General features: G+C 32.2%; 1 protein-coding gene across 1 annotated transcript; it reads right to left on the reverse strand.

The window, feature by feature from the left end:
- Positions 1-6,149: 6,149 nt before the first annotated feature.
- Positions 6,150-23,904, reverse strand: LOC138321122 (rhomboid-related protein 2-like). The gene is made up of 10 exons (XM_069264566.1): positions 23,613-23,904; positions 20,672-20,695; positions 15,036-15,191; positions 14,438-14,596; positions 13,610-13,764; positions 12,850-12,962; positions 12,203-12,303; positions 11,062-11,155; positions 10,343-10,441; positions 6,150-9,957 (listed from the first exon to the last, which is right to left on the reverse strand). Exons 1-10 carry the CDS (start codon positions 23,715-23,717, stop codon positions 9,794-9,796), a joined length of 1,170 nt encoding a protein of 389 aa, XP_069120667.1. The 5' UTR covers positions 23,718-23,904; the 3' UTR covers positions 6,150-9,793.
- Positions 23,905-25,451: the final 1,547 nt, after the last annotated feature.

The following is a 25,451-nucleotide window of genomic DNA, read 5'->3' on the forward strand; positions in this document are numbered from 1 at the left end:
CTATCTAATTAATCCTTATTTCCTTGACGTCGTATCTAATAACCGGGTAGGTGGAATAATTCTTAAGACTTAATTTTCCTAGCGTTACAACACACGTTGTTCCATACAACAAATCCTTACGTGTGGTCGACTGCATGCTATACTATCAGATATAAACATTACATATATTTGTGTAGGCAAAATGGATCCTTGCCAAATTATTATCAATTATCACGTTTACATTTAAAAACCTTTATCGCGTTTTCCTTGTCAAAACGAAAATAGATTTTAATACTCAATGTGTCAGCCTGACACGTGTGACTTCGTGATGATCCAGGTAGAGAATCCAATTGTGATATGTACCTTAAATTCGGATTAAAATTTAATTAATGATTGTACATATCTTAATGAAATCAACGTCTGTAATATTAATAGTATGTAAAGGTATAAAACCATGGTTTATCATACCATAAATACATGAAAAAATGTATAATAAATTCATCAAAAATGTTCCAGTAATTGAAAAAGGTATGCTGACTGGCCTATCTGGCATACAAATCGTACAACTGTATATATCTGTCAGTTCCTTTGTAGTGTAGCGGGAATGAAGATGGCGTATTACATTTCCAAGCATGTCAGGTAAAACTAAAAAATATTGTTAACCATTATTGAAGGAGCAAGATCAATCCCGTATTTAATCGAATTATATAAAATATCTTATTTAATTAAATATATTTCATATAGTTGAGAAAATTCACATATATGAGACACTTTATATCTATATCAGATATCTTATATAGATATAATATGTCTCATATATATGAACTTATCTTATATCTATATAAGATATTTTATATCTATATAAGATATATTATATAAGACATCTTATATAGAAATAATAGATATCTATGTCTCATATATATGAACTTTCTCAACTATATATATATATTTTATTAAATAAGATATTTTATATAATTCAAATAGTCTATAAGATATATCATATTTTATAAACGATATCTTAATTAATTATACAAGATATCTTATATAACATATAAGATATCTTATACAATCATGTAAGATATTTTATATAGAAATTAGATAATATATCTTATTTATGTATATAAGATATCTCATATAGTATACAAGATATCTCATTTAATTTTCTATATATATATCTTTATTATATCTTATATGAGATATCTCAATTAATATATATTCAATATCTTATATAATTAAAATCTCGTTACTATATAAGATATCTTATATAGCATGAGATTTCGTAGCATTTAAAACCAGACAATAATTTCTCACTCGAACATCATTCGGAGCACTTCGGAGCACATGGCGGAAATGGCGTTGAAAGGGAGAATCAAGCGCTGTTTGGTTGCATTCAACGATATATTGATAACGCAGAAGCAGTTTATTCCCATTACTCCAGTTGTCTGTTTTGACATGCATGGTGACAATAAATATATTGGCTATAATGGCGACCTATCTATACGTGCATACTTTTGTCTCGTTCAACCACACGCTTGATACTGGCGTGCGAAGCCAGCAAGATTCTGGTTGAACTTTTTTTTTACGTCCTATCTGGTTGAACTTTTTTTTTACGTCCTATTAACAACCAGGGTCATGTAAGGACGTGCCAGGTTTGTTGGTGGAGGAAAGCCGGAGTACCCGGAGAAAAACCACCGACCAGGGTCAGTACCTGGCAACTGCCCCACATGGGATTCATACTTGCATCCCAGAGGTGGAGGGCTTGTGGTAATGTCGGAACTTCTCAACTACTCGGCCACCGCGGCTGGTTGAACGAGTAGTAAGTATACCGTATATCTCTCATGTAGATTATCGAGATTTTTCGGGTAGGGAGACTTCATTTTTTGTCTTTGTTGAAATTTCGTTCCTATATAATATATAAAGCAACGAGATTTCAAGTATATAAGATATCTTATATTTTGTATAAGATATCTTATATAGGATTCATTTGAAATTTTATATAAGATATCTCATATACATGTACTATTATATAATATCTTATTTCTCTCATACCTACACGTATAATACTGGCTGGTCCAGGGCAATAAACTCATTTCGCCTGAGGCTGTATTGCATGGCTACCCATGCAATAAAGCCTCGTGACGTTACAGCGTCAACAAAATTACTATTTTCTAGGTACAATTTCAACTTTTTTGCGATTTTTCTTTTCAAATTTATTTCAAAATATGGGGGATTAACTAAAAGATACAAACAACGGAATTTGCGTTGAAAATATTATGCAATTTTCATGTTTGGAGAATTGACTTTTTTGCGATTTTTCTTTTCAAATTTATTTCAAAATGGCGGAGAAAAATAGTACTAAAATTGCAATAAAATGTCGAGGTATGAGAGAAAAATGCTCTTTCACTCTTTCAGGATCACAAAATGTTTTGTGACCCTCGGGTAGAACATTCCTATCCTTCATATCCACATATGATATATATATAAATCGTAATCAAGATATCTTATATATGTGCATTGGAATTAAGGATCTTCTGTCATACTGTCATGAAACTAGGATAATTTATTGTCTGTACAAATCAACTCACTGTGCTACCTGTCTTGTATCAATCGTTGGATCCACATCACAAAACTTCCCAACAGATTTTCCAACAGACTTCATCCATACTTTGCATAACGATAAAACCATTGTTAGTATTTGAGTCAAGTAAGAAAGAATATGGTTTAATGTATGTAAGACGGAATTCTATTCAAATTGAACTTCAGATATCTATGAAATGACACAAGTCTTTTTCTTTCTTTCCTGTCGACGTTTCTCAGCGTCTATTTGATCGGCGAAATATTTGATGGGCTCCAGATAGTAATCTTGGAGCCAAGACATCTCGAAGAACATGACCTCGTTGACACTGCGGTTTTGACCAGCGATTATAATACTGCTACTGACCATAACCCGGCTCTGGACAGCTTTGATCTTATAGAAAGCGTTGGAGGACCCTTCACACATTTCTTCGTCATGAAAAAAAATTCCAATAAGAATATCTGGAGAGAGAAGAGCACAAAGCAAGATTAATTGGTTTGTTTCGTCTGCTGTCAGACGGAGATAATTTTCGTAATCCCGTAAACGTCTCAGGTTACCAGCATCCGAATTGTCTATGTCTAGAACAAAAGCTATGCAATTTAAATAATACATAAGCTTCGCTTTGTGGTTCTCTGGTACCGAAGCCTTACTTCCGGTCCTTTCCACTTCCAACATAGTCCGCCCAGCGACATCCTCGATACTCCAGGGGTTACCATAACTGACGTTATTTTTTATATCCACCCCTGGACTATCTCATAGTAAAATCGAAGGCAGTTCAGAAGAAAATTTCTGACCAATCACAGGCCTGCAAAGATTTCTTTTGAAGACTACAGAGAGAGCGACGCCTAACATCAAAGCCACACAGTCAACCACAGTGTACCGTTATACGGCTCTTTTGATGTACATCAAATGACTAAATTACCTGTTCTGTCCGGTTGCCTCCAGTTTCGCTATGAGATAGTCCAGGGGTGTAGAAATCGTAAATGATCGGAACCCCTGGTGTATCGAGGATGTCGCCCAGCGATTGCCGCCATGACTATCTTAGAACTCATGTTTTGACGCTGGTGTTTGCGAGCAAGTAATGCCTACTACCCGGCCAGGCCTACTTTTGTATCGTCACGTGGTCATCTTTTTCGCGGAATTGCGCCTTTGCTCAGAGTCGATGCTGTATTGTTAATCAATTAATGGTATACTAAAAATTGTATGTGAAGACGTCCTATATTCGGCGGCCAATGTCGATCGACAAGGTTATTCATTTAAATTTGCTTTTATCTCTGGACTGTCTTTCACGCGATTGCCAACTGTTCTGTCCGTCGCATAAGCAAGACTAGTATAAAAAATATCTTAACAAAAAGAAGAAATACGAAAGTGGAAACAATCAAAAGCATTAGGCACAACAGATTTTAAAAAAAAATCTATATGTATATCGTTATATTTACTTGCGAGGACATGAAGTCTTGCTTTATGTTTTGCTGTGTATTGTTTATACACTTTTACGTACAATAACTAACAAATACTGGCCCTGCAGGTAGAGAGTTAGAATTGAACCTGCTGCCCTTATTGCATGATTGTAAAAGACGACTAAATGTAGGATATTATATTTTCTCTTTCTAACTGCCTTCCTAACGCCTCCTTTTGCACCGCCTCACTTTTGGCCTTAGGTTCTGGGTTTTATCTCCTGGCCGAGACACACAATAGTCTATGAGTGGTTTTGTTCTGCTTAACATTGGATATAAAGAGAATGATGTGACTAGTTTGCACGTTGTCAGTATAATGTGATGGGTGGGATAGCTTGTTTGGTGTCTTCGCCGGCATACTTCAGCGAGAGAGCCATATATAAAAAGGAAAGAATTCCATTATTACAGGTATACACATATCGGATATACAGCAGCTTACCAAAACATAACTACATCCACACACCGCAACACATTGCACATACGGGAGGCCGACTTTACAGGTTGCTCTGGCTTTTAATAGGACACTAAACCTTATAAACCAGACCAAACCAGATCCTTAGGAAATGAAGTTGTGGAAACCACTTCCCCCACTTTTAAATAAGTCTACCCAATAAACACAACTTTGTCATGCATCCACTTGAAATAAAAACCCATTAATGAATGGTGCAAAAGCATGCGATAATTTTGTGGAATGAGTTGTTGTTTGTGTGATTCTTTTTTCTTTATGTATCGTCCTAAAGACTGGATGACTGAATAAATTTTGTTGAAATACAATTTGGGATATGTTTTGAAAAAGATGATGAGTGAAAGATGTAAAACTGTAATGGCAGTAGCGGAAACACCAGGTCTAATATAAAATATAAAAATCTTTTGTCGGGATAGATAGCTATAGCCGAAAATGAAACATTTCAGAATTATCTCTAAAGTACATGTATTAGTCGCCTATATCCATTTAATGGATTACTGACCTGCTCTCGTACATATCATATAGAACCATGTAATCCAGAATTATTGCAAAATTATACTGAGTATACACACTATACGGGTACGTAAAATTATCATAATTCCACGAACATACACACTTACTGAAAACATCTTGATTCCTAGTAGTAAATTATGTAATGTTATTCAAGCATGAGTATTTTTAATTAGCATTCAAATACAGCTGGTTTAAAAACCTCTTTGTTAAAAGGAAGGTCGCTCAATTGTGATATGAAATCCCATACACACCATTACACACTGTTCAGAATATACTATAATGAATATACGTACCCGGCCTGCTATACTCTGTATGTATATATGTCTAAAGATTCTCTTGAGCTACAATATTACAGCTAGAAGTTTACCAGCTACTTTGGGTAGAACGAGGCTTGTAATGTGTCAACGTTGTATTAAAACACCTTCTCGTTTAACTTCGGTAAGTGGTTTCAGTGGTATGGGACCAAGTGTTTTGTGTCCATTTGCAATTTTTCTGTCAAAATATTATGACGAGTTACTATATATAGTTACAGTCCATTTGACAATACGACAACAATTTCTTCATAAATAAGGTTGATTCTGTGTATTTAAGAATTGTATGATAAAAAATTACCAAGTAAAAGTTAGAACACCGAACCTGTTTAAACCGGTACGTTCTTGAACATACAGGTGTGCAGCAATGTGATAGCGAACCGGAACCATGAACAGCTTTCTAACAATATGGAGGGTAGGCGATTAACATAATATATTGGTATCATCGATATTTTGAATATATTTTGGTTTTATTGTTATTTTGCAACCTCAATCGATGATTTTGACATATTCCATGCTTACATTGTTTTACGACATGGAACTAGTAGAATGTATAAATAATAAGTAAAGAGAGACTATCAGTAGACTTGAAAACTCGTTTAATTCGAACACTCGGATAACTCGAAGTTTTATCTCGGTCCCTTCGACTTTGTTTTAATCGAGTTCCACTGTATATTCTAAAGGATACATAAATGAACATATCCGTAACTCATATTTATAACACATTTTAATATTTATTATGCTAATTCGCGAGTACCATCCAACAAAACGTTTTGCAGCAACACAATGTCCTGCAAAGCTTGATAATTAAATTCCAATTTCTCTAAACCAAAAACAATGAAACGTCGGTAAGTGATTGAAGCATTTATTATAAAAGAAATGTAAAAATATTCTTTAACGTGATTAAAGATATTGCAGAGATGATAAAACAGATAAATAAAACATAACACAAGTTAGTAAGGCCTTGATACCCTAGAAAACGACATCAGTTACACAGTAAGAGATAGTGTCCAAGTAGGAAATGTATCGAACTCCTCTACAAAAACAATACAATGCCAGAACATATTGAAATTATTGGTTGTTGACTATCAAAACAAACACAATGTGGTACACTTTGTGACTAGATCACCAAACTGATTCAAAACCACACTTTTTTCCTCATGTCATAAATAAGGTTTATAATGGTCTGAATTTGAAGCAGATCGATAAAAGAGCAAAAAGTAACTTATGAAAAGGAATTCTTCCTTGTGACTTTTAATATAAATTCCAATAATTGGTATTTCAACCAGAGAACCCACGCTATTTTCTAACATATCTGATGATAACAGCTTATTAAAATCACATCGAGAATAAAACAGAAAACAAACAACATTAAATAATTAAGACAATGGACAATGCATATATATCTAAGCTTTATATCCGTGTATGTAAACCGTTATAAATGGCAAAGGTATATCTGGAAGGATTCAAGCAATCTACATAACGAATTGTAATCGTTTGCATGGCGTTCGTATACATAATTAGTAATGAAATTAATAAAGATTTTCATAATAAACAATAATAGAGCTTCTTAAAAATAATGACGTAACTTTACCGGTGTTGATACAGAAATGACTTAGATGGTAGAAATATCCAGATAAATAATCATCATTAAGGCGTGTACACGTCTGTGAAAATTGAGACAATGTTGTAGTATTCATTTTAAAAACGAAATAAAATCAGGCACTTGCACTAACGATTTAGCATAAATCATGTGGCATATATGGAATAAATGTTTAGAAAATTCAATATCAAAGGCACATATGCAACAAATATGAAATAAAATCATTATGATATGTAATATCTGATTTGGTACATCAATCATGTTTCATCATTAGACCTTTGTCATATAATAAAGTCATTATATGTTATGAATATATATGTATACATGTACATTGACTATATTGTATGGCTTGTGGCTGAAAAAGCTTCATCAATAATGTTTGGCAAGAATGTTATATTTTATGATTGAATGTAGAATATTGAAATTAAAATTCTTGATTTATTTCAAAATGATCAATAGTAGAAGATAATAGCGAGGTTATTATAAAGATACACAAATAGCAGTAGTTACATATAATGAACGTGCAGTATCAACGAGCAGAGCAAGATCAATCATTGGCCAAAAAGATGTATGAAGCAATGAATAAAATATCCTCATATGTATAACTGACAAGGCAAATTAAACGATTCATAAAATTCATAGTTTCAAACACACACTATTTCATAAAATGGTTGATGAAACAAATTTTCTATATTGATAAGATCCCAACCCCACAAAAAACCCAAATTAAACAAACACGAAAGATTTAGTGCTATATCTCATAAACAAAAATAAATTAGAAAAATCACCAAAGTAATTCTCATATAGTATTAATATATATATATATCAAACGGTGGATTAAATGTTCCTTCAAATTGATTTATGTACACGTATCCCCAAAATGTACTGTAAAAGATAAAAAAAATCTACATGTACAAATTGCCGATGGTTTCCTATGTGCTCTCAATTTTAGATATCCGCAAAACACATTTTATTTTTGTCTCTTCTTGGGTTGTATACAATGTAAGTGGGCATAAATACATGTGAGAACCATCTCTAAATTACAGACTCCATTCTCCTTATTCAGAGTTTACCCACAATAGATTAGCCTCTGGACATAACGTGTGTACAATATTTTAACAATTATATAGATAAAGTATAATCCTTCTGACTGCTTATTACTTTCCAGTACATAATCTAAATTATATACATGTATATCAATTTTTGAAACTTTATTTTACAAAACAGTATTATCTTTCTTGTCTTAATTCAAATAGAGGATGGAAAATCAAAGTTGTATATGTATTCATGACCCTATCATTTTCGACAGTGATTGTGGACTGGGATTCTGCCGTCTAGTTGAATGTAAACAAACATAACATAAACATCATATTAAAATCAATTTAGAAAGATTTCATATTGGTTTAGTGTATTACACATCATTAATAGAGATTCAGATTAATAGCTCATAGAATTATATAAACAAAATAACAAAGTAAGCAGTATTTAACTAAAAGTCAATTATTGATCTCTAGTGTTAAAGGTATTGCACAATTTGTTGGTTCGTCTGAATTTTAAAAGATAATCTTCTTACCACTATTAGTAAAACTCAAATAAGGGTTGTTTTTATTCTCTACCTGACATGGACAAGTTAGTCTTCCATAAGATCATGATGTAAACCAGTTAGTTTGATATATGAATAAATCTGATCACATCATATATTTGAGCCATGCAATACATGGATCAATGTGATTCTTATATATCGTTACTGTATCACATGTTATATATGTTAGTGATTATTATCTTTTGTGGGTGCAGCTTTTAAAAAATCCCTTTGGAAGAAAACATCGGTCTTGTGACTATATGTATAATGATGGCATAAGGTATAATACAAGATATTTTTGTTTATATATTTCTGGTCTTTTTTTATATACATGTATAGCAACCACAATACCAAAATCTAGTTTATACAATGCAAATTTCATATGACAAATCAAGGAAAGAGAAAATTAATCGGTCATGAGTGAGAAAATGGGTCAAAACTTTCAGGTTAATGTTTTATGAAAAATAATCAGTCATACGTGAGAGACTGGTCACAACTCTCAGGCTAAGGTTTACATATGAAAAATAGTCAGTCATGAGTGAGATAATCGGTCGCAACTCTCAGGCTAAGGTTTACATATGAAAAATAGTCAGTCATGAGTGAGATAATCGGTCGAAACTCTCAGGAAAATGTTTGTATGAAAAATAGTCAGTAATGAGTGAGAGAATCAGTCAAAACTCTCTGGATAAGGTTTTTATGAAAATAGTCAGCCAGGAGTGAAAGAATGGGTCGCAAACCTCAGACTAATTAGCAACAATTAAAACATTTGGCAAATAAAACCTCCATAAAGTATTATCTCAGGAGATTTCCCTGTCTCACAACCATGGGGTGAACAATTCCATTAAAGAAATTATATGAATTGTCCAGTACTACGTACTATATGTAATGATGTAACTATGCCCTGCACTATAAAGTATGAAATCTAGTTAGTCATCATTGCAGACATACCAAGAAGATTTACTAAATTTTGAGTATTTTTTTTGGGAGGCAGACAGACTTGAATCATTTAAAATTTTAAAATGGAAACACTACTAGCTACCTTCATATACTTCATGCTGACAATGGATATGATTATTTCTTCCTTAATCTTTCTGTATGACAGTTAGTATGTTTTTCAACTACACATTGTATAAAGAGCAATTGTCAAGCAATTGTAAAAACTCTCATTTCAATGAAAGTATTTTAAAAGCAAACAATAAAATTATCATTCCTGGACCCATAAGAAAATGTTATTTTAACAAAGTCATTAATTAATTAACAATGGTTTGCCATAATTATACCTATATATCCTTCATCCCTCTGACACACTAAAGTGGTGTCCAGTCTGTTTCTGGGTAGCCTGGATATAATCCATTGAAAAACATGGCAAACGACACAAACACAAGGTATATAGCTAAGGTTACCCAGCCAAGAGTCTTCTCCCAAGGTAACTCCTTTATGTTTTTGAGGATGGGAATTCCGAGCAGAAGACCTGAAATTATAATTCAACATTAAAAACATTTGCCGTTATATGCATTACATTTGGACTGAGCCTAATGTGTTCTTACATAATCCTTGGAAGATTTATGTTAAAAATATGCATGGCTGTTTTACAATTGATTATACTCGTCATGTTAATCAATAGTTACTTTACTCGGAGATGCTACAGATGTAATACAAATATATAAAAAATGTATACACATGTATATTTATTAGCTAAATACCTGATAAAATAGAAACATGATATTTAAAAACATAAGGCTGAGGTAGGGAAATTTAGCTAGTAAGCTTGAGTATTTTACATTAGAAGAATAGAGAGTAAAAGAAAATACAAGATAAAGTGTTAGAGTTTTTTTTTTTTCTTTTTTGTATCCTACCTGCAAGGAGTCCCCCAATATGTGCAGATATTCCGATCTTCGTTGTAGTACCAGCATCAAAAAACCTCCTGTAGACGGCATTGCCAGTGTCAAGGATGGCTAAAGAGAACAATTATGTAAGAAGTGAATTGATCTATTGAATGATATGACAGAATAAAAATGATATAAAGTGAATAAAATTCATTGTTGCAAGTATTTTCAGGTTTTGTTTTATACTTTAAAACAAGTGATGATGTCTTGAAAATGCATGGAGGCTCACCTAGATGGTTGTTAAATCAATAAGGTTATAAACCAGCATTGCTGTCATTGGTGACCAAAGGGAGACAATCTTCTACATAAACATGACTACAGATGGCACTTACAGGTACATTCTGATTGATCAAGTAATATCCTTTATTTGATCATCAGAACCAATCAAAATTATAACTACATTCAGTACTATTAAATAACATGTATATGATATACATTGTACATCAATTGAATGAGATTTGTATTTCATCAAGTTTCACCCTATAAAATCTTTAACACTATATTATTATATATATATAACTATCAACATTTATAATGATTTCTATGATATCATAAGTAATTGGTCTTGCCAATAAATAATTATGCTACATACCATTTTTATTGTAAAGTATATTCTTAATTGTCTACTGACTAAATTTCTATGATGAATGAAACAAGTATATTATGTAATGCATGTTGTCTTTACGTACAAAATGTAAGCAGCAATGTCAGTCTCACTGGGGCACTTAACAGAAATCGGCAAATATTGCCTTCAAAACACTTGTAATTCATTTCCTTCCAGTTCTGAAAATTAAAGCAGTAGGAAAATCAATTTTTTATAATAAAACTCAGTTAAAGTTCATAAAGAAACATTAAAATTTACAATTATAAGAATTATTGTAAGGAAAAAAGAAATGTTTAAAAATGAATCATTATTCATCAAAATTGTTTTGAGCATATGAAATTCACACATGCAAATTATTAAATTCATTAACTAACTATTGTTTAATCAAAGCAAATCCTCTGAAAACAGGCAGAATCAAGTCCCTAAATTCATACTCATTAGAAACGTGATTTTTGGAATTTATGTTGTGTTTTAATTTAATAGTACGGAAACATCAGGTACATGTATTAGCAATAGAAAGGGAGATTACAGGCTAAGACTATATAAGGTAATCCTCAACTTATTCTGCCTTTATCAGCTGCCCAATATACATAATGTTTCACCAGAAGAAACAGAACACCCAGAAAATCAAGTGTTCTTTATACAGAAGTCACATTGTGTTGAAGATGGTCATTAGTGACTTCCAGAAAATGGTCTTATTAAAGATTTGACTGCAATATTGTAGCTCAAAAGACATTTAGACAGTAATTGGTCGTCTTTAGACCTGCAATTGGTGTCTATTACTGCTAATCATTATTGAAACGTTTGTATGCTAATCATTATTGAAACGTTTGTATGCATTTTAATGTACTTGTTTTATATCACTTACCTTCTAAGTAATGTAACTGAACCCTATAATACATTAAATTCACATGGACATTTTTTTTCAAATGCATGTACATGTTTTTGAATAAAATAATTGGAAACCTATCCAAAATTATGGAAAATTGTGCCCAAGTGATTTTCTTAGGCAGTGCTCCATTGGTACAAATTGCTGTAGGCACCATTTTGTACCCGGCCGAAAGGTAAAGTAGGACGGGTACGTTTATTCGTTCTAATTAAACAGTTGATTGTTATAAACAGGTGGTCACTAAAGCAGGTTTACCTGTACCCTTGAATCTTATTTTATATCAGAAGAGCTATGACACATGTGAATTTTGTAGTTCAGTGTTAATATTCCAACTTACCACTATAACGGAGGCTATGTGTGCACCAATCAAAGCATAACATCCACCACTGGCTCCAGCTAAAGCAACATCGTGATCTGTCACAGAGTGGGCTAAGGATCCTGTACAAATATCACATCATCTCAATGTCAGAATATCTCCTCAAAGTAAGGATAAATGTGGGCATATCACAACAGCAAAAGATGTTGATTAGTGCTTTAATTGCATGAATTTAACAGTTTTTATTTTCGGAAAAAATGCAATAATTTGTTTTGCCTCAGCACAATGCTTCAATGCTGAGTTCCTCTATATATACTTATTCCCATGCAGATACCAAATAAGTTTTGCTTTTTCAAATTCATTCCATATCTTGAACCTTACACTGACCTGCAACTGGTGGTATCAAATGTTCTAATATTTTGTTGATAATTGTACTATACCGGATTTGTTTGGAGATGGCTAATATAGGCTTTGCCTGTTGCCAAATCCATTTGCATTTTATTTGCAATAAAATTTGTTGAAATGAAATGCAGTATCAAATATTAACAGGGTGACATGCAAGTCAATATTTTCCATCCTACCAGGTTCATTTAACACAATGTTTACCTCAGAAAAGGTCTAACATTGATGACAGAATGAATAGTTTTCATTGGAAATTTGTTACTCACCAGCAATGACACCCAAAACATAAATGATAAGAATTCTCCAGAACTTGTTGACCATTTCCAGAGGCAGACCGAGTAAAAGTTGAAATATGAGGTTGGAGACTATATGTAGGTACCTAAGAACAAAAATAAGCAATAAATTTTATCACATTTTACAAGAGCTTAAATAATTCACTCATATATATATATTGAATCCAGTTTGTTTGTTCTGAACATAAAATTATTTCAAACCTGTATACACACAATACAGATCTAAAAATCCACACAGCACTTGCCCATTTTTTATTCTCATCCTTTATCTATAAAAAATTATGATGATTATCTATTGAAAACTATCGCATGAAAATAAAAAATTTACAGAATAATTAACTATCATATACACTTACATATAAACCCTTTTCTTATCCTGATCTCTATGTATTTCAATTTTACATTAATTATATGACTTTTTTTTTACATGCGTTATACAGAAACCTGGCTATAGTGATCAAATATGCTGGTCTTGTGATGTTCGCTTAAGACAAGTTATATAGTATATCATAACTAATGAAAAATAAAACTTAATTACACATTTGATTCCAATGATTTTTGAATGGATTATTTTTCAAAATCATTACGCAACATCAATTTTTCAATTGTCACGATAATGTCAGGATTTCGCACCATTCTCGGATTTTTTTTCATGGTAGTATGAAAAAAATTAATAGGCCAATCAGAATGGCAGATTTAATGTGAAAAATTAATGTTGGTGTAAGATTCATACCCTTGGTGTATAAACATGTATGTGACAAATCGCCACGCCTCGTATCTCCGTGTTGGGACGTAGATAAGGGGACTGTATGTGGGGACACCAGTATTAGCTGTGACAGGGGTACCGCTGTCCTTCAACTCCATGGCATACACAACAAATACTATAATCTGAAAAGGAAGAGGATATATCAATCCAAAATGTTTAACAGTTTGAATGATAAAAACTGGGATAAAATTTCACAATTTTTTCTTTGCTATTGATTTGCAGGAGTAATATTTTTGCACATTGTCAATTTGTAATGGTATGAAAAACACAGTATGTATTATTCATAGATCTTTTAACAATGTTAAAATTTGTTATTGTATTTGTCATAATTAGCACCTACACCCTATAGGTGCCCCTAACCTCTCCTGAAGGTTTATCCATGCCATGGATTAAATGAAGTTTTACATGTGATGCTGATAAAATTGACATTTCATCCCATATTAAATAAAATTCATGTTATTGCATGTAACAATGAGTCTCCAAGGAAAGAGAAAATATTATGTTTACTGTGGCAGATTGATGTGCCATGAGTATATGGAAATAGTTCAAATATGATGATTTTTTTTTGTCTACAACTTTCATTTTGGTTTCGTAATAAGCGCCCCTCGTGTCAATTTTTTTTAAATACTCTAGTAGCTAATTATTGTGAATACATATATATGAATACTTTTGTTATACTACATTACAGTTTTTTTCAAGGTTTGTGCCAGATGTCCTCTAATTTGCATATCTTCTTTCCATGGCACTTCATAAATTTGAAATTATACAGATCTAATAAATCTGGCGTAGACTGACCTCGACAATACTGATGGTGATCATGAAGATAGGTGGTGGACAACATGTGTAATTAGCTATGAAGTCCTCTCGCATGTGTTTAGGCAAGATGTCGGCAATGGCATCTCTCAAAACTCGTCTGAACGCTGATCTCTCCTGTTTTGTTAAGTCGCGGGTCATCTGTAAAATAACAGGTCAAAGGTCAATTAAATATTAAATGTGTAAATCTAAGCATCTTTGATAAGAATATTTAATATTTAACTGCTCCAAAATAAATCTTAAAAGCTCAGGTGAACCATGGAACAGTGTGACCTTAACTGGTCCACACTTAAGGCCAATAAAATCTGTAACCATGATTTATGATACAATATTTAGTCTCAAACTTAATATTATGACATAAACTCTTGAAAATTGATAGGACTTTAAAATTACTCTAAGCTTTTTGAAGAGAAGTCTTTGCACTAAAACATGATAGAATAGGTACAATTTTTTATGTCAACTTATGAACTGAATAACCTATTAATAATTATTGACAATTAAAGTGTAACAGTTTCATGCTGCTTCTCTTCTTTATCTATAAAGCATTATACTTAAACGTACAAAACTTAAATACCCATACCATAGCCATGAACTCTTTGTATGTGATGTGAGCATCCCCATCCCCATCAGCCCTCATCAACAACTCCTGAACTCTCTCATCAGGAATGTTCTCTGTAATGCCTTCATCTATCAGCTCATCCCTCAGGTTTTTCAGGGGCAGTCCTTCACGGCCATGCTACACAAAGAAGTTATTGTGTTATATATATGTGAAGTATATTCAGTAAAATGTGAAACAACAACACAAACTATTTGTCTTTCTTGCTTTTATAGGGTAAATTTTAAAATACATTATATAATCGTTATGATTAAGCGAAATAATTTGAAAGATATCATCCATCTCAATAGAACCATTCATATTCAAAAAAATAAAACTTAAAATAAAGTCATTACAACATGGCCAGAATTGTATAGTATTTGTCTTCTTTTCTGAGTTCTCCATGATGTTTTTTTTTTTTTTTTTTTATATTGTGATCCAGGCACTCAATCGACACATTGATGGATCATAGCAATAAAATATTTTATCAATGATCATATTTACAAGATTATCTCCCCCTGATTAAAAAACACTCAAGCTCATAAATGCAAAGAAAAGTCACAACAGTTGCAAGGCTATATCTAATGGATTATTGTCCTATTCTTAAGAAAGTGTTTCAGGCCAATTAGTGTAGTTAAAAGGTCATTCACACTTTTAATGAAAACCAAACACAAGTGGACTCTACATATCCCTACAAACTGCAATCACCACTTAAGTATATGCATGTATACAGTTATAAGGAACCCACTCATACTGCATCATACTGTAAATGATATATAAACACTTAACTAACAGTGTTTATAATGTACATGTCAGCTACGCAAAGTTTTACATTTAAATGTAGCCAAGATCAAGGACAGACACAACTGTACTGATATATCCAATTACATGTAACATCTTTACATAGCCAATGTATCACAGGTATTATACTGTACCATATTCAACATAATCAAGGCCCCTCCCCATAATATATAAGCACCCCTCCAATTCTACTGATGATGTGAAACAACAAGAGGCCCAAGGGCCTTAACGGTCATCTAACTTGGCAATAGTCATATAAGAAATTAATTAGATATGGTGTCAAGATAGCCATCTTTGATTTGGGATCAACCAGAAATGTAACAACACATTGTCGGGACCATGTCAGCTTAATTTCAGTTCAAAATATGAAAAGTTTACGCACGGCAGACAGTGCACAGTGCACAACGACGTACGAAACATGATGACTATGGGTCAGATGACCTAAAAATGGTATTTTACATACATTTCATGTGAACCCATGAAGTTGTTATCCATTATTTCTAGATTATGATTATGAGTATTAAAGTTATTAGTATAAATGTGTTGTAAAACATAAATCATCATGAATTATATCTAGGTCATAATAGAATAATTTGACCTATACATTTTCGCTTCAAACCTATCAGTATTCAATGTAAGTTCCCTATGTACTTCAAACAAAGTTTAGATGCAATGAATTACCTACAAATTGTACATTTATTGGTACACAGCTCATAAATTTTTGATGCTGTTGTAAAATTCTATGTGAAATTTGGCAATAATTGGTTGCTTTAAAATTTGAATGAGATACTAATTTGCAAAATATTTCTTTCCTTTTTTTTGAGTAACATGTTATATTATATTGTTGACATGTAACACTAATAAACTGGAGTTTAAAGTTATATTTCCATTCTACTTTCAGTTTCCCGTTTGATCTATGTTAAACCAGATGGGCAATATCACGCTATGAACTCCAATCTGGTCAAGCGTATGAATATTTAACGTTTCCGCCGCGTCACGGATAGTGTATACAATATATACTTACGCCTATACATAACGGTCAAATAATTTAAAAAGTGATTTTAATGTTGTGTGGTCTATGAAATCTAATAGTATTATTATGTTTACAAAAAAGCATGTATTTAAAAATATCATCGCATAATTTTCATTTGTTCGCTTGTTTCAAACCGTTTTGTGTTGAACTATATTCAGAAGCTGATGATATGGCTGTTCCGTTTATTAAACTTGGTGACGTCAACACTAGCGCAAGCGGGAAAATTCAAAGGATATACATGTATAGTGTTGGATTTTGATAATCATAATGGAAATATAAGTAATAAACTGTTACCAGATTGGACTTACAGTTGATATGAAGCCCATCCGTCCGAAAGATAAATATTCATGGCGCCCTAACGGGCGCCATTCTATTTATCTTCCTTCCGGATGGGCTTCATATCAACTGTATGTCCAATCTGGTAACAGTTTATTGCTTAAATATTGCGTGAATCATTACTTCCTATAAATATAATATGTTCTATATATATGAATGAGTGTATGAATTTCTAATATCAAGATGCACACAAGCATGTGTATTGGAGTTTATAGAATGACAACTAAAGTCACTTCCTTCTTACCACATGATATCTATCAAATTCCTGACCAGCCTATTTCCTCCATAATGCAGTGGACATATGAACTACCATGCAAGCAGATTTTTTCTAAAAGATACTCCATCACAGGCAGAGCATAAATAATATTAATCATTTGGACAATAATTGATAGTTTGATTATGTATATATATATATACAAATGTATATACGTCTAATTAACACACAAAATACACAAAAAATAATTTGTGTTTGCTTTTGGTGTCTATAATGAACCCACACATACTGCATCATACTGTAAATGATATATAAACACTTAACTAACAGTGTTTATAATGTACATGTCAGCTACGCAAAGTTTTACATTTAAATGTAGCCAAGATCAAGGACAGACACAACTGTACTGATATATCCAATTACATGTAACATCTTTACATAGCCAATGTATCACAGGTATTATACTGTACCATATTCAACATAATCAAGGCCCCTCCCCATAATATATAAGCACCCCTCCAATTCTACTGATGATGTGAAACAACAAGAGGCCCAAGGGCCTTAACGGTCATCTAACTTGGCAATAGTCATATAAGAAATTAATTAGATATGGTGTCAAGATAGCCATCTTTGATTTGGGATCAACCAGAAATGTAACAACACATTGTCGGGACCATGTCAGCTTAATTTCAGTTCAAAATATGAAAAGTTTACGCACGGCAGACAGTGCACAGTGCACAACGACGTACGAAACATGATGACTATGGGTCAGATGACCTAAAAATGGTATTTTACATACATTTCATGTGAACCCATGAAGTTGTTATCCATTATTTCTAGATTATGATTATTAATATTTAAGTTATAATAGTATAAATGAGTTGTAAATCATGAATCATCATGAATGATATCTAGGTCATAAAAGAATAATTTGACCTATACATTTTCGCTTCAAACCTATCAGTATTCAATGTAAGTTCCCTATGTACTTCAAACAAAGTTTAGATGCAATGAATTACCTACAAATTGTACATTTATTGGTACACAGCTCATAAATTTTTGATGCTGTTGTAAAATTATATGTGAAATTTGGCAATACTTTCAATTAGTTGCTTTAAAATTTGAATGAGATACTAATTTGCAAAATATTTCTTTCATTTTTTTTTTGAGTAACATGTTATATTATATTGTTGACATGTAACACTAATAAACTGGAGTTTAAAGTTATATTGTGTGAATCATTACTTCCTATACATATAATATGTTCTATATATATGAATGAGTGTATGAATTTCTAATATCAAGATGCACACAAGCATGTGTATTGGAGTTTATAGAATGACAACTAAAGTCACTTCCTTCTTACCACATGATATCTATCAAATTCCTGACCAGCCTATTTCCTCCATAATGCAGTGGACATATGAACTAATATGTAAGCAGATTTATTCTAAAAGATACTCCATCACCGGCAGAGCATAAATAATATTAATCATTTGGACAATAATTGATAGTTTGATTATGTATATATATATATACAAATGTATATACGTCTAATTAACACACAAATACACAAAAAATAATTTGTTTTGCTTTTGGTGTCTGTGCAATCAGTACCTCATTCAAAATAGGCAATAGTGTCATGAATTTTTTTTGAGATGCAATTATTATTTTAAATACTTTCATATTGAAGTAAAATAAGAACCTCAAACTTTTCAATGATGGTAATGGTGTAAAGTAATAACTTTAAAAATAGAAATAAAAATAAAAATATAAAAAAGAAAAAGAAAAATACTAATTCATCTGTTCCTATTTTTAATTGATGAAACTACCATTTGATCTTTCTCTCTATAGCGATTGTGAAATTATTAAGAATCACCCGGTCCTTCTCATAAATTGTTTAAACACTTTTTGATATTTAACAATATGTTAAAGATGCTCCACCATTGACAAATGTTGTTTTTTCTCTATTTTTTTAAGATAAAAAGACATGAGTTTCATATGTCAGGAAAAAAGCTAGAATATAATAGTACATGTATTTACATGTACAAGGGCAGATAATTCTGAAATATGCAATTGGCAGAATACCAAGGTATGTACAAATTAATTGAATCCTGGGGCTAACTTCAGTGCATAGATAGAGGAATTTTAAAGGCTAGATATAGCTCGTTTTCAGGAGTGGACAGTGGTCAGTTTGGGACTACTATATGTAAAATAATCATATGCTTATATCATATAGGAAACATGATCAATCTCAAACCATGAAGGCCTGTCAAAAATTTATGTGTCAAGCTCCTGGTGACAAACTGGCTAAAAGTGTGAATAATATTTATACATGGACAGTGAAAATGGTCAACAGCTAGTATATACTTTAAGCTGTTGATCTACATATAAATGCACTTATATTGGTAATAGCTAATAATCATATAACATATATATCTTCATGTGACACACACAATATACTTAATCTATTATAAACTGTTGTTTTGTGTGATAAGCTATAGCTATTTATAGAAATGTTAATAAAAACAAATTAAAAAACAAATCACCTGATATATAGAGTTTATTATATCTCAGTCAATCTAATTCAAATGAAGGGGAAAACATATATCAAAATATACCCAAAGTACAGGTTCTCATAATAAATATACTTTCATATTATAGAGGCTTTGAAGTATGAATTCCCCAATAAAAATGAAATTATACTTCATGTGTACAGTATTGATACGCCTGAATCATCCTTAGATAATGTTCATAGCAATCTGATAAATGTCTTAAATATTCAAAGGAGTATGCAAGGTGATGTCATCAGTCCCTTGCCTTTGAAATGTGAAAGGGGAAGCAAATATTTTGTTCACAAAAACAGATATGTAGCTTAGACTCCGGATGACATAAAGCACTTGGGTAATATTTGCACTTCTTTTGGCTAAAAATTAAGGTTAAAGTTGGGGGTGTTAAAATTACATTGATAAAGAAATTTCGTTTTTTTTCACCTTCAAAAAATTGTCAATTCTCAAGATCTACTGGTGGATGTATTCTGTTCTCCAGCACTGTGATTATAGTGGTTTAATCATATAATTAAATGTGTATTTATCATTTTTTACCCAAATTATTTATGCATAAATTGCAATGTTAGAAGTATTTTTTTCAGCATTTTCAGACCTAAAAAGTACTTGCCAAAATTACACTGGTGCAAACTTTATACAAGTTACTACCGTATGAGTATGAAAAGCTTACCTGTTCAAACAATGGCTTGAATTTCTGTAGACAGCACCAGACATGTAAAAAAACAAAAAAGAATTTGATTCATCAACAGATACAAAACAAAAAACCACGATATACCAGTAATCTATTTCAAACAATAGCAAATACATTTATTGTATATATAACTTTCTTGATTTTTATACATTACCAAGGTGAAAACCAACACTGCTATTGTTTGAAATATATTGTATCGTGGTTTTAGTAGCTCTTTTTCTTTCTTTCTGTTTTTATATTTTAATACAGTACATCATTTTTTGCTTTACGGATATTAATTAACATCTTAAACCGCTTTGAATAGGATGACTAGTTATAGTAATTAAATTAAACTTTTTTTGGTGCAAAATGCAACCACAAACAAGATGGGCATCTCCAATGCAATGTAAAACAATTAGATTTAACCACCAACATACCAGAATACAACAGGTAACGTGGCATACTAATTGTGATGATGTAAAACATGACCATTGTTTTATATCTATGATATTTACATTCATGGATGTGTATTACCTGGGCATGGTTCATGTGTTTATATATGCTTGACCTGGATCAATCAAGGACTACATGGTAACACAGTGCTAAAACATTCCTTTGATCATGACTCAGAACAGAGATGTTTTGTTATGTACGAAGACTATATATATACCAGTATATAGTAAAGATTCCTATCGGTACACTTTCCAAAAGATCAGCCAAATAGGAGAACTATAGGTTTGTCGGAAAAGCTTTTGAGTAGTGTTAAATAATTCTTCAGCTTTATACATGTACTGCAGCATTTTGTTATAAAAAAAAAATTTGCAATTGTTTGTCAAATATCAAATTTCAAAATATTGAAGTTTTTGGAGTTCTAAATAAATGAAAGGTACTATGTTCTACAAAACCTTAGCGCCATGTACATATATATAATATTGATAAAGCTATAGGTAAAAGCTAATGATTGGTCCCTATGACCATGTTCTGTTTACCATCACAACTATATAGGAACTAGTGGTTTAGTATCATGTGAAATACCTCAGACATTTACTACAGTTATTTCTCCTCTAAACAATAGGGCTGTGTGGGACTATGTGTAGGTAAGAAATCCTGTCCTCTGATACCAATCAACAACCATTTACATCACACAAAAATATCTCAGCTAGAGGACATTGGTCTGTAACCTTTTATAATGCTAAGTCCAGTCGTCATGGTTCAATGTTCTCTCTCCATATATCCTCATTTGGTAACTTATGGTAGAAAGAAACTCAGAAAACTGACTAAATCACCTAGATTGCGAGTCTATCCTTATGTCAGATGTAAGTTTGATATAACCAAAACCTACCTCAACTTCGGAACCCCGCCCAAATTAATATATAGCTAGGACGGAAATTACAACATGGACTGGACTATACATGTAAGGTCATTTAGGGAAAAAATGGATATGGTGGGTCATTTATATATAAAAAGTACAACATACATCAAGTATCAATCAGAACTTTGTCTATAACATACATGTTTAGATGCATGTATATCAAATTAATCATCAATCGAAAATGTTTGTGACATTGTCTTGTTATTCAGGTAAAGTGAAATTAATAAAAAAGATAAGCATGGTTATGAAATTATGAATTGTTTTGCTTTGTCACCTGTGTTCCTATATATAGGGTACTAAGTTACTAAAACATACAAATTGTGTATATAGCACATTAGGGATATCTACATTTGTATAATAACAACAAATTAAAAATGAAGACTGATATTACCCGCGGTAAATATATATGGACTAATTGAAATATGTGTGTGATGTGCAGAGTGACCATTTAAACCACTGTACTTACATGTACATTCATATAAGTATTATTTCCTTTGCCTTGTTGTGACCGGATTATAAACCTTTAAGTCTTCTAACTTTTAAGTATTAAACTTAAATCAAAGTGTTTAAAATGACCGGTGTATTGGCTAGCCATGCATGTATAGTTGTCATATGCCGTAATTGTTGTTCAAGTGATACAGTAAATAAATACAACAAACTAACACAGGAATGTGTCATAATTAATTATTGATATCATGTACAACTTGTAATTAACCAGTTCACTGTTTCGACCAGTTAAATATATTTTTTTAAATACCATATCTAGATTATTCTATAATGTACAGTTAACAAATTAATACTGTACATTTAAAACCTAATAAAGGCAGTCATATTTCAACATTTCTAAGGATCAAAGTTTTTAAATATTACAATTCTATATGTTCAATTATGTAGCAATTTATATGAGATTTCATGACAGTGCATGCATGCAAATGACTTATAATTGATGCATCTTCATCATCCATATTGTACTACATGTGGGATACTTCAGCCTTTGTTTTCATTTATCTAGGAGATACAATGCATAGGTGATAAAGAGACGTGTTTTTGTCGAGATTGAATTTGAGTCATCAGTTTACATTCATGTACATGTAGCTATTTCGGATGGTATGTAGAGAACCTACATGTATAGTCAGCTTCAAGAGTAGCAAACACTCGAATGTTTAGATAATAAACAATTACTATTTAAACCTGGATTTGTACCTGTTGTTATCTTTAATGGTTATCTTGTCATGAATAACACACAACTGAAATGAAATTGCCACAGCATAGACATGTAATATGTTCTATATTTAGAGATTCAACAGGATTCTATTTTTAAAGCTGACAATTCAGTCATCCACTGACAGATCATGGGAGATAATAGCGCCTTATGAACGACTTTAAGGTTCGATTTTATTCTGCAGACTTCATACAGATCCAATTGACTCCCGACTTGACACCAATAAGTGGGTGTAAGGGGTGTCTCTTATATATAACAAGTATGCACCTGGTGTAGGCGGGGCCACACCACGGCGTTTGTTGCAACTAGGGATTACAATGCTGGTTATAGTAACGCTGTTTACTTACGCTTTCTAATTCTCTCCTCAAACTCTCCTCCATCTCCACCTCCTCCGGTAGGGGTTGTTCCTCGTCCATTACTCGGCGACCTCGCCTTCCCCCACGTATCGGCATCCTGATGATAAATCCGGTCTACCCTGGGAATTTGTGTAGCGGGTTGTCAACAAATTATAATCGAAGAGTTACCTGTATGTAGATGGCCGCGGGAAAACCCCTGTGAAATCAACCAGAACCGAGGTCACAAAACACGTGATCAGAATATAAATAAAACTTGTGATATACTTTCGCATACTACTGTACGCGATAAACTACGAAATGACTGGATGGCTATACAATATAGCTACAAAATGTAGTAAATAAAATAACGAGTGTGAGCTCCTTGGGGCAGATGCCCTAGATCCAGTGTACATCATGGCTGTCTATCTAGCTACGTATTATATGTAGCTGTTATATATTTCCATGTGTATTGATTCCAATTAGCACACACTTCAGTACAATAACATATAAATTATAATTATGTTTATTTCAGACAAGCCCGACAAGTCTAAAATCTCTATTATTAAAATGAACTATAAAATTCATAATTTTATTTACCTATTTTTTCATTATATCATATGCAAATTTTGCTGTTCTAGAATTTTATCCAAGTCTCGCAATTCAAAAAACATACCTAAATCCAGCAATTCTGTTGTAATGTGTACAATTTTGAATGCTCCGAAATTAATTATGATCATTTCATTTCTCATTAAAATTGTGTAAGGGCATTCGATTTTTATGAAAATAATCACTGTACATAAAACTAAATGTGTTAGTGTACTGAAAGTAGTTATATATTGCATTTAAGTAAGATACACTAATGGTACCCTAATGTCATATAATTAAAATGGTATAAAGGAGGCGCCTTATGGCGACTTTGATTTCAAATTAATATTTTCAATTAAATTGAACTGAAAGCAATGCTTTCTGTTTGATCTGAGAATATAGTAATTGACACAGATTGTTGACTCATATGTATTGATATTTGCTTTGAACCTATATCTAGGTACGCACAATTCAATTGATCTTTTGAAAATTACCCCATTCCGATGAAAAAAAGGTCAAAGACGGCCTGACAAACATGAATAAAAAATGTAATTTTAAATGTGAACTGGTGTGAGCCAAGGTGGTGACATTGATGTGTCAGTATATACATTGATGATTTGGCCTTAATTAGCACATCTAGTACAAGTTGAAATATAATTTCTATCTACATATATTTGTTATTCTCCTCCCCAGACTTGGGAATACACATACCTACATGTAGACTAACCACATGTACAGTTATATGCAGGCTAATATAGGGCAAAGGGACACACGTCCAATCGAAGGGGCGTGGCGTAAATAATAATGTAGAACTGGACTTGACACCATTCAAAATTCATTTTGGAGCAAATAAGTATTTTTACAAGACCATAATAGACATTGTATTTTTTCTACGAAACCGTAAGATATCTCCCACTATATACCACTCAGGCTTTAGAATACCGAATCGCGGACCTGTGCAGTCTGCAAGGTTCCATAAGTCTAAACATGTTTTTTTTATTATTATTTTGATAAAGAACATTCATTCATTAATTGGATGTCTGTATTTACATGTGTACATAAATTTGGAACTTTACACTTAATTAGTGCTTATACAGTAGATAATGAAACATATCTATATCATGTATCATGTATTAAAGGGCCACTACCTTTCCGAAACGGCTTTTAATTTTTGAAATAGGAATGTAAAACGAGATCAATAATTTTGTAGAGTCGCAGAAGTTATTAACTATACGTTTACTAGCAAACTTATCATCGCCTTCAGAA

The sequence above is a fragment of the Argopecten irradians genome, chromosome 4, assembly GCF_041381155.1.
Source record: "Argopecten irradians isolate NY chromosome 4, Ai_NY, whole genome shotgun sequence".
NCBI lineage: Eukaryota > Metazoa > Mollusca > Bivalvia > Pectinida > Pectinidae > Argopecten > Argopecten irradians.

Bases quoted from the DNA above. Each gene is read 5' to 3' on its own strand.
- LOC138321122 (XM_069264566.1), bottom strand. From the start codon at position 23,717: ATGCCGATACGTGGGGGAAGGCGAGGTCGCCGAGTAATGGACGAGGAA. The intron at 20,696-23,612 runs GTAAGTAAACAG...TGCTGTCTACAG, and splicing joins TGAGGAGAGAATTAGAAAGC to AAATTCAAGCCATTGTTTGA. The intron at 14,597-15,035 runs GTATGGGTATTT...GTTATTTTACAG, and splicing joins ACAAAGAGTTCATGGCTATG to ATGACCCGCGACTTAACAAA.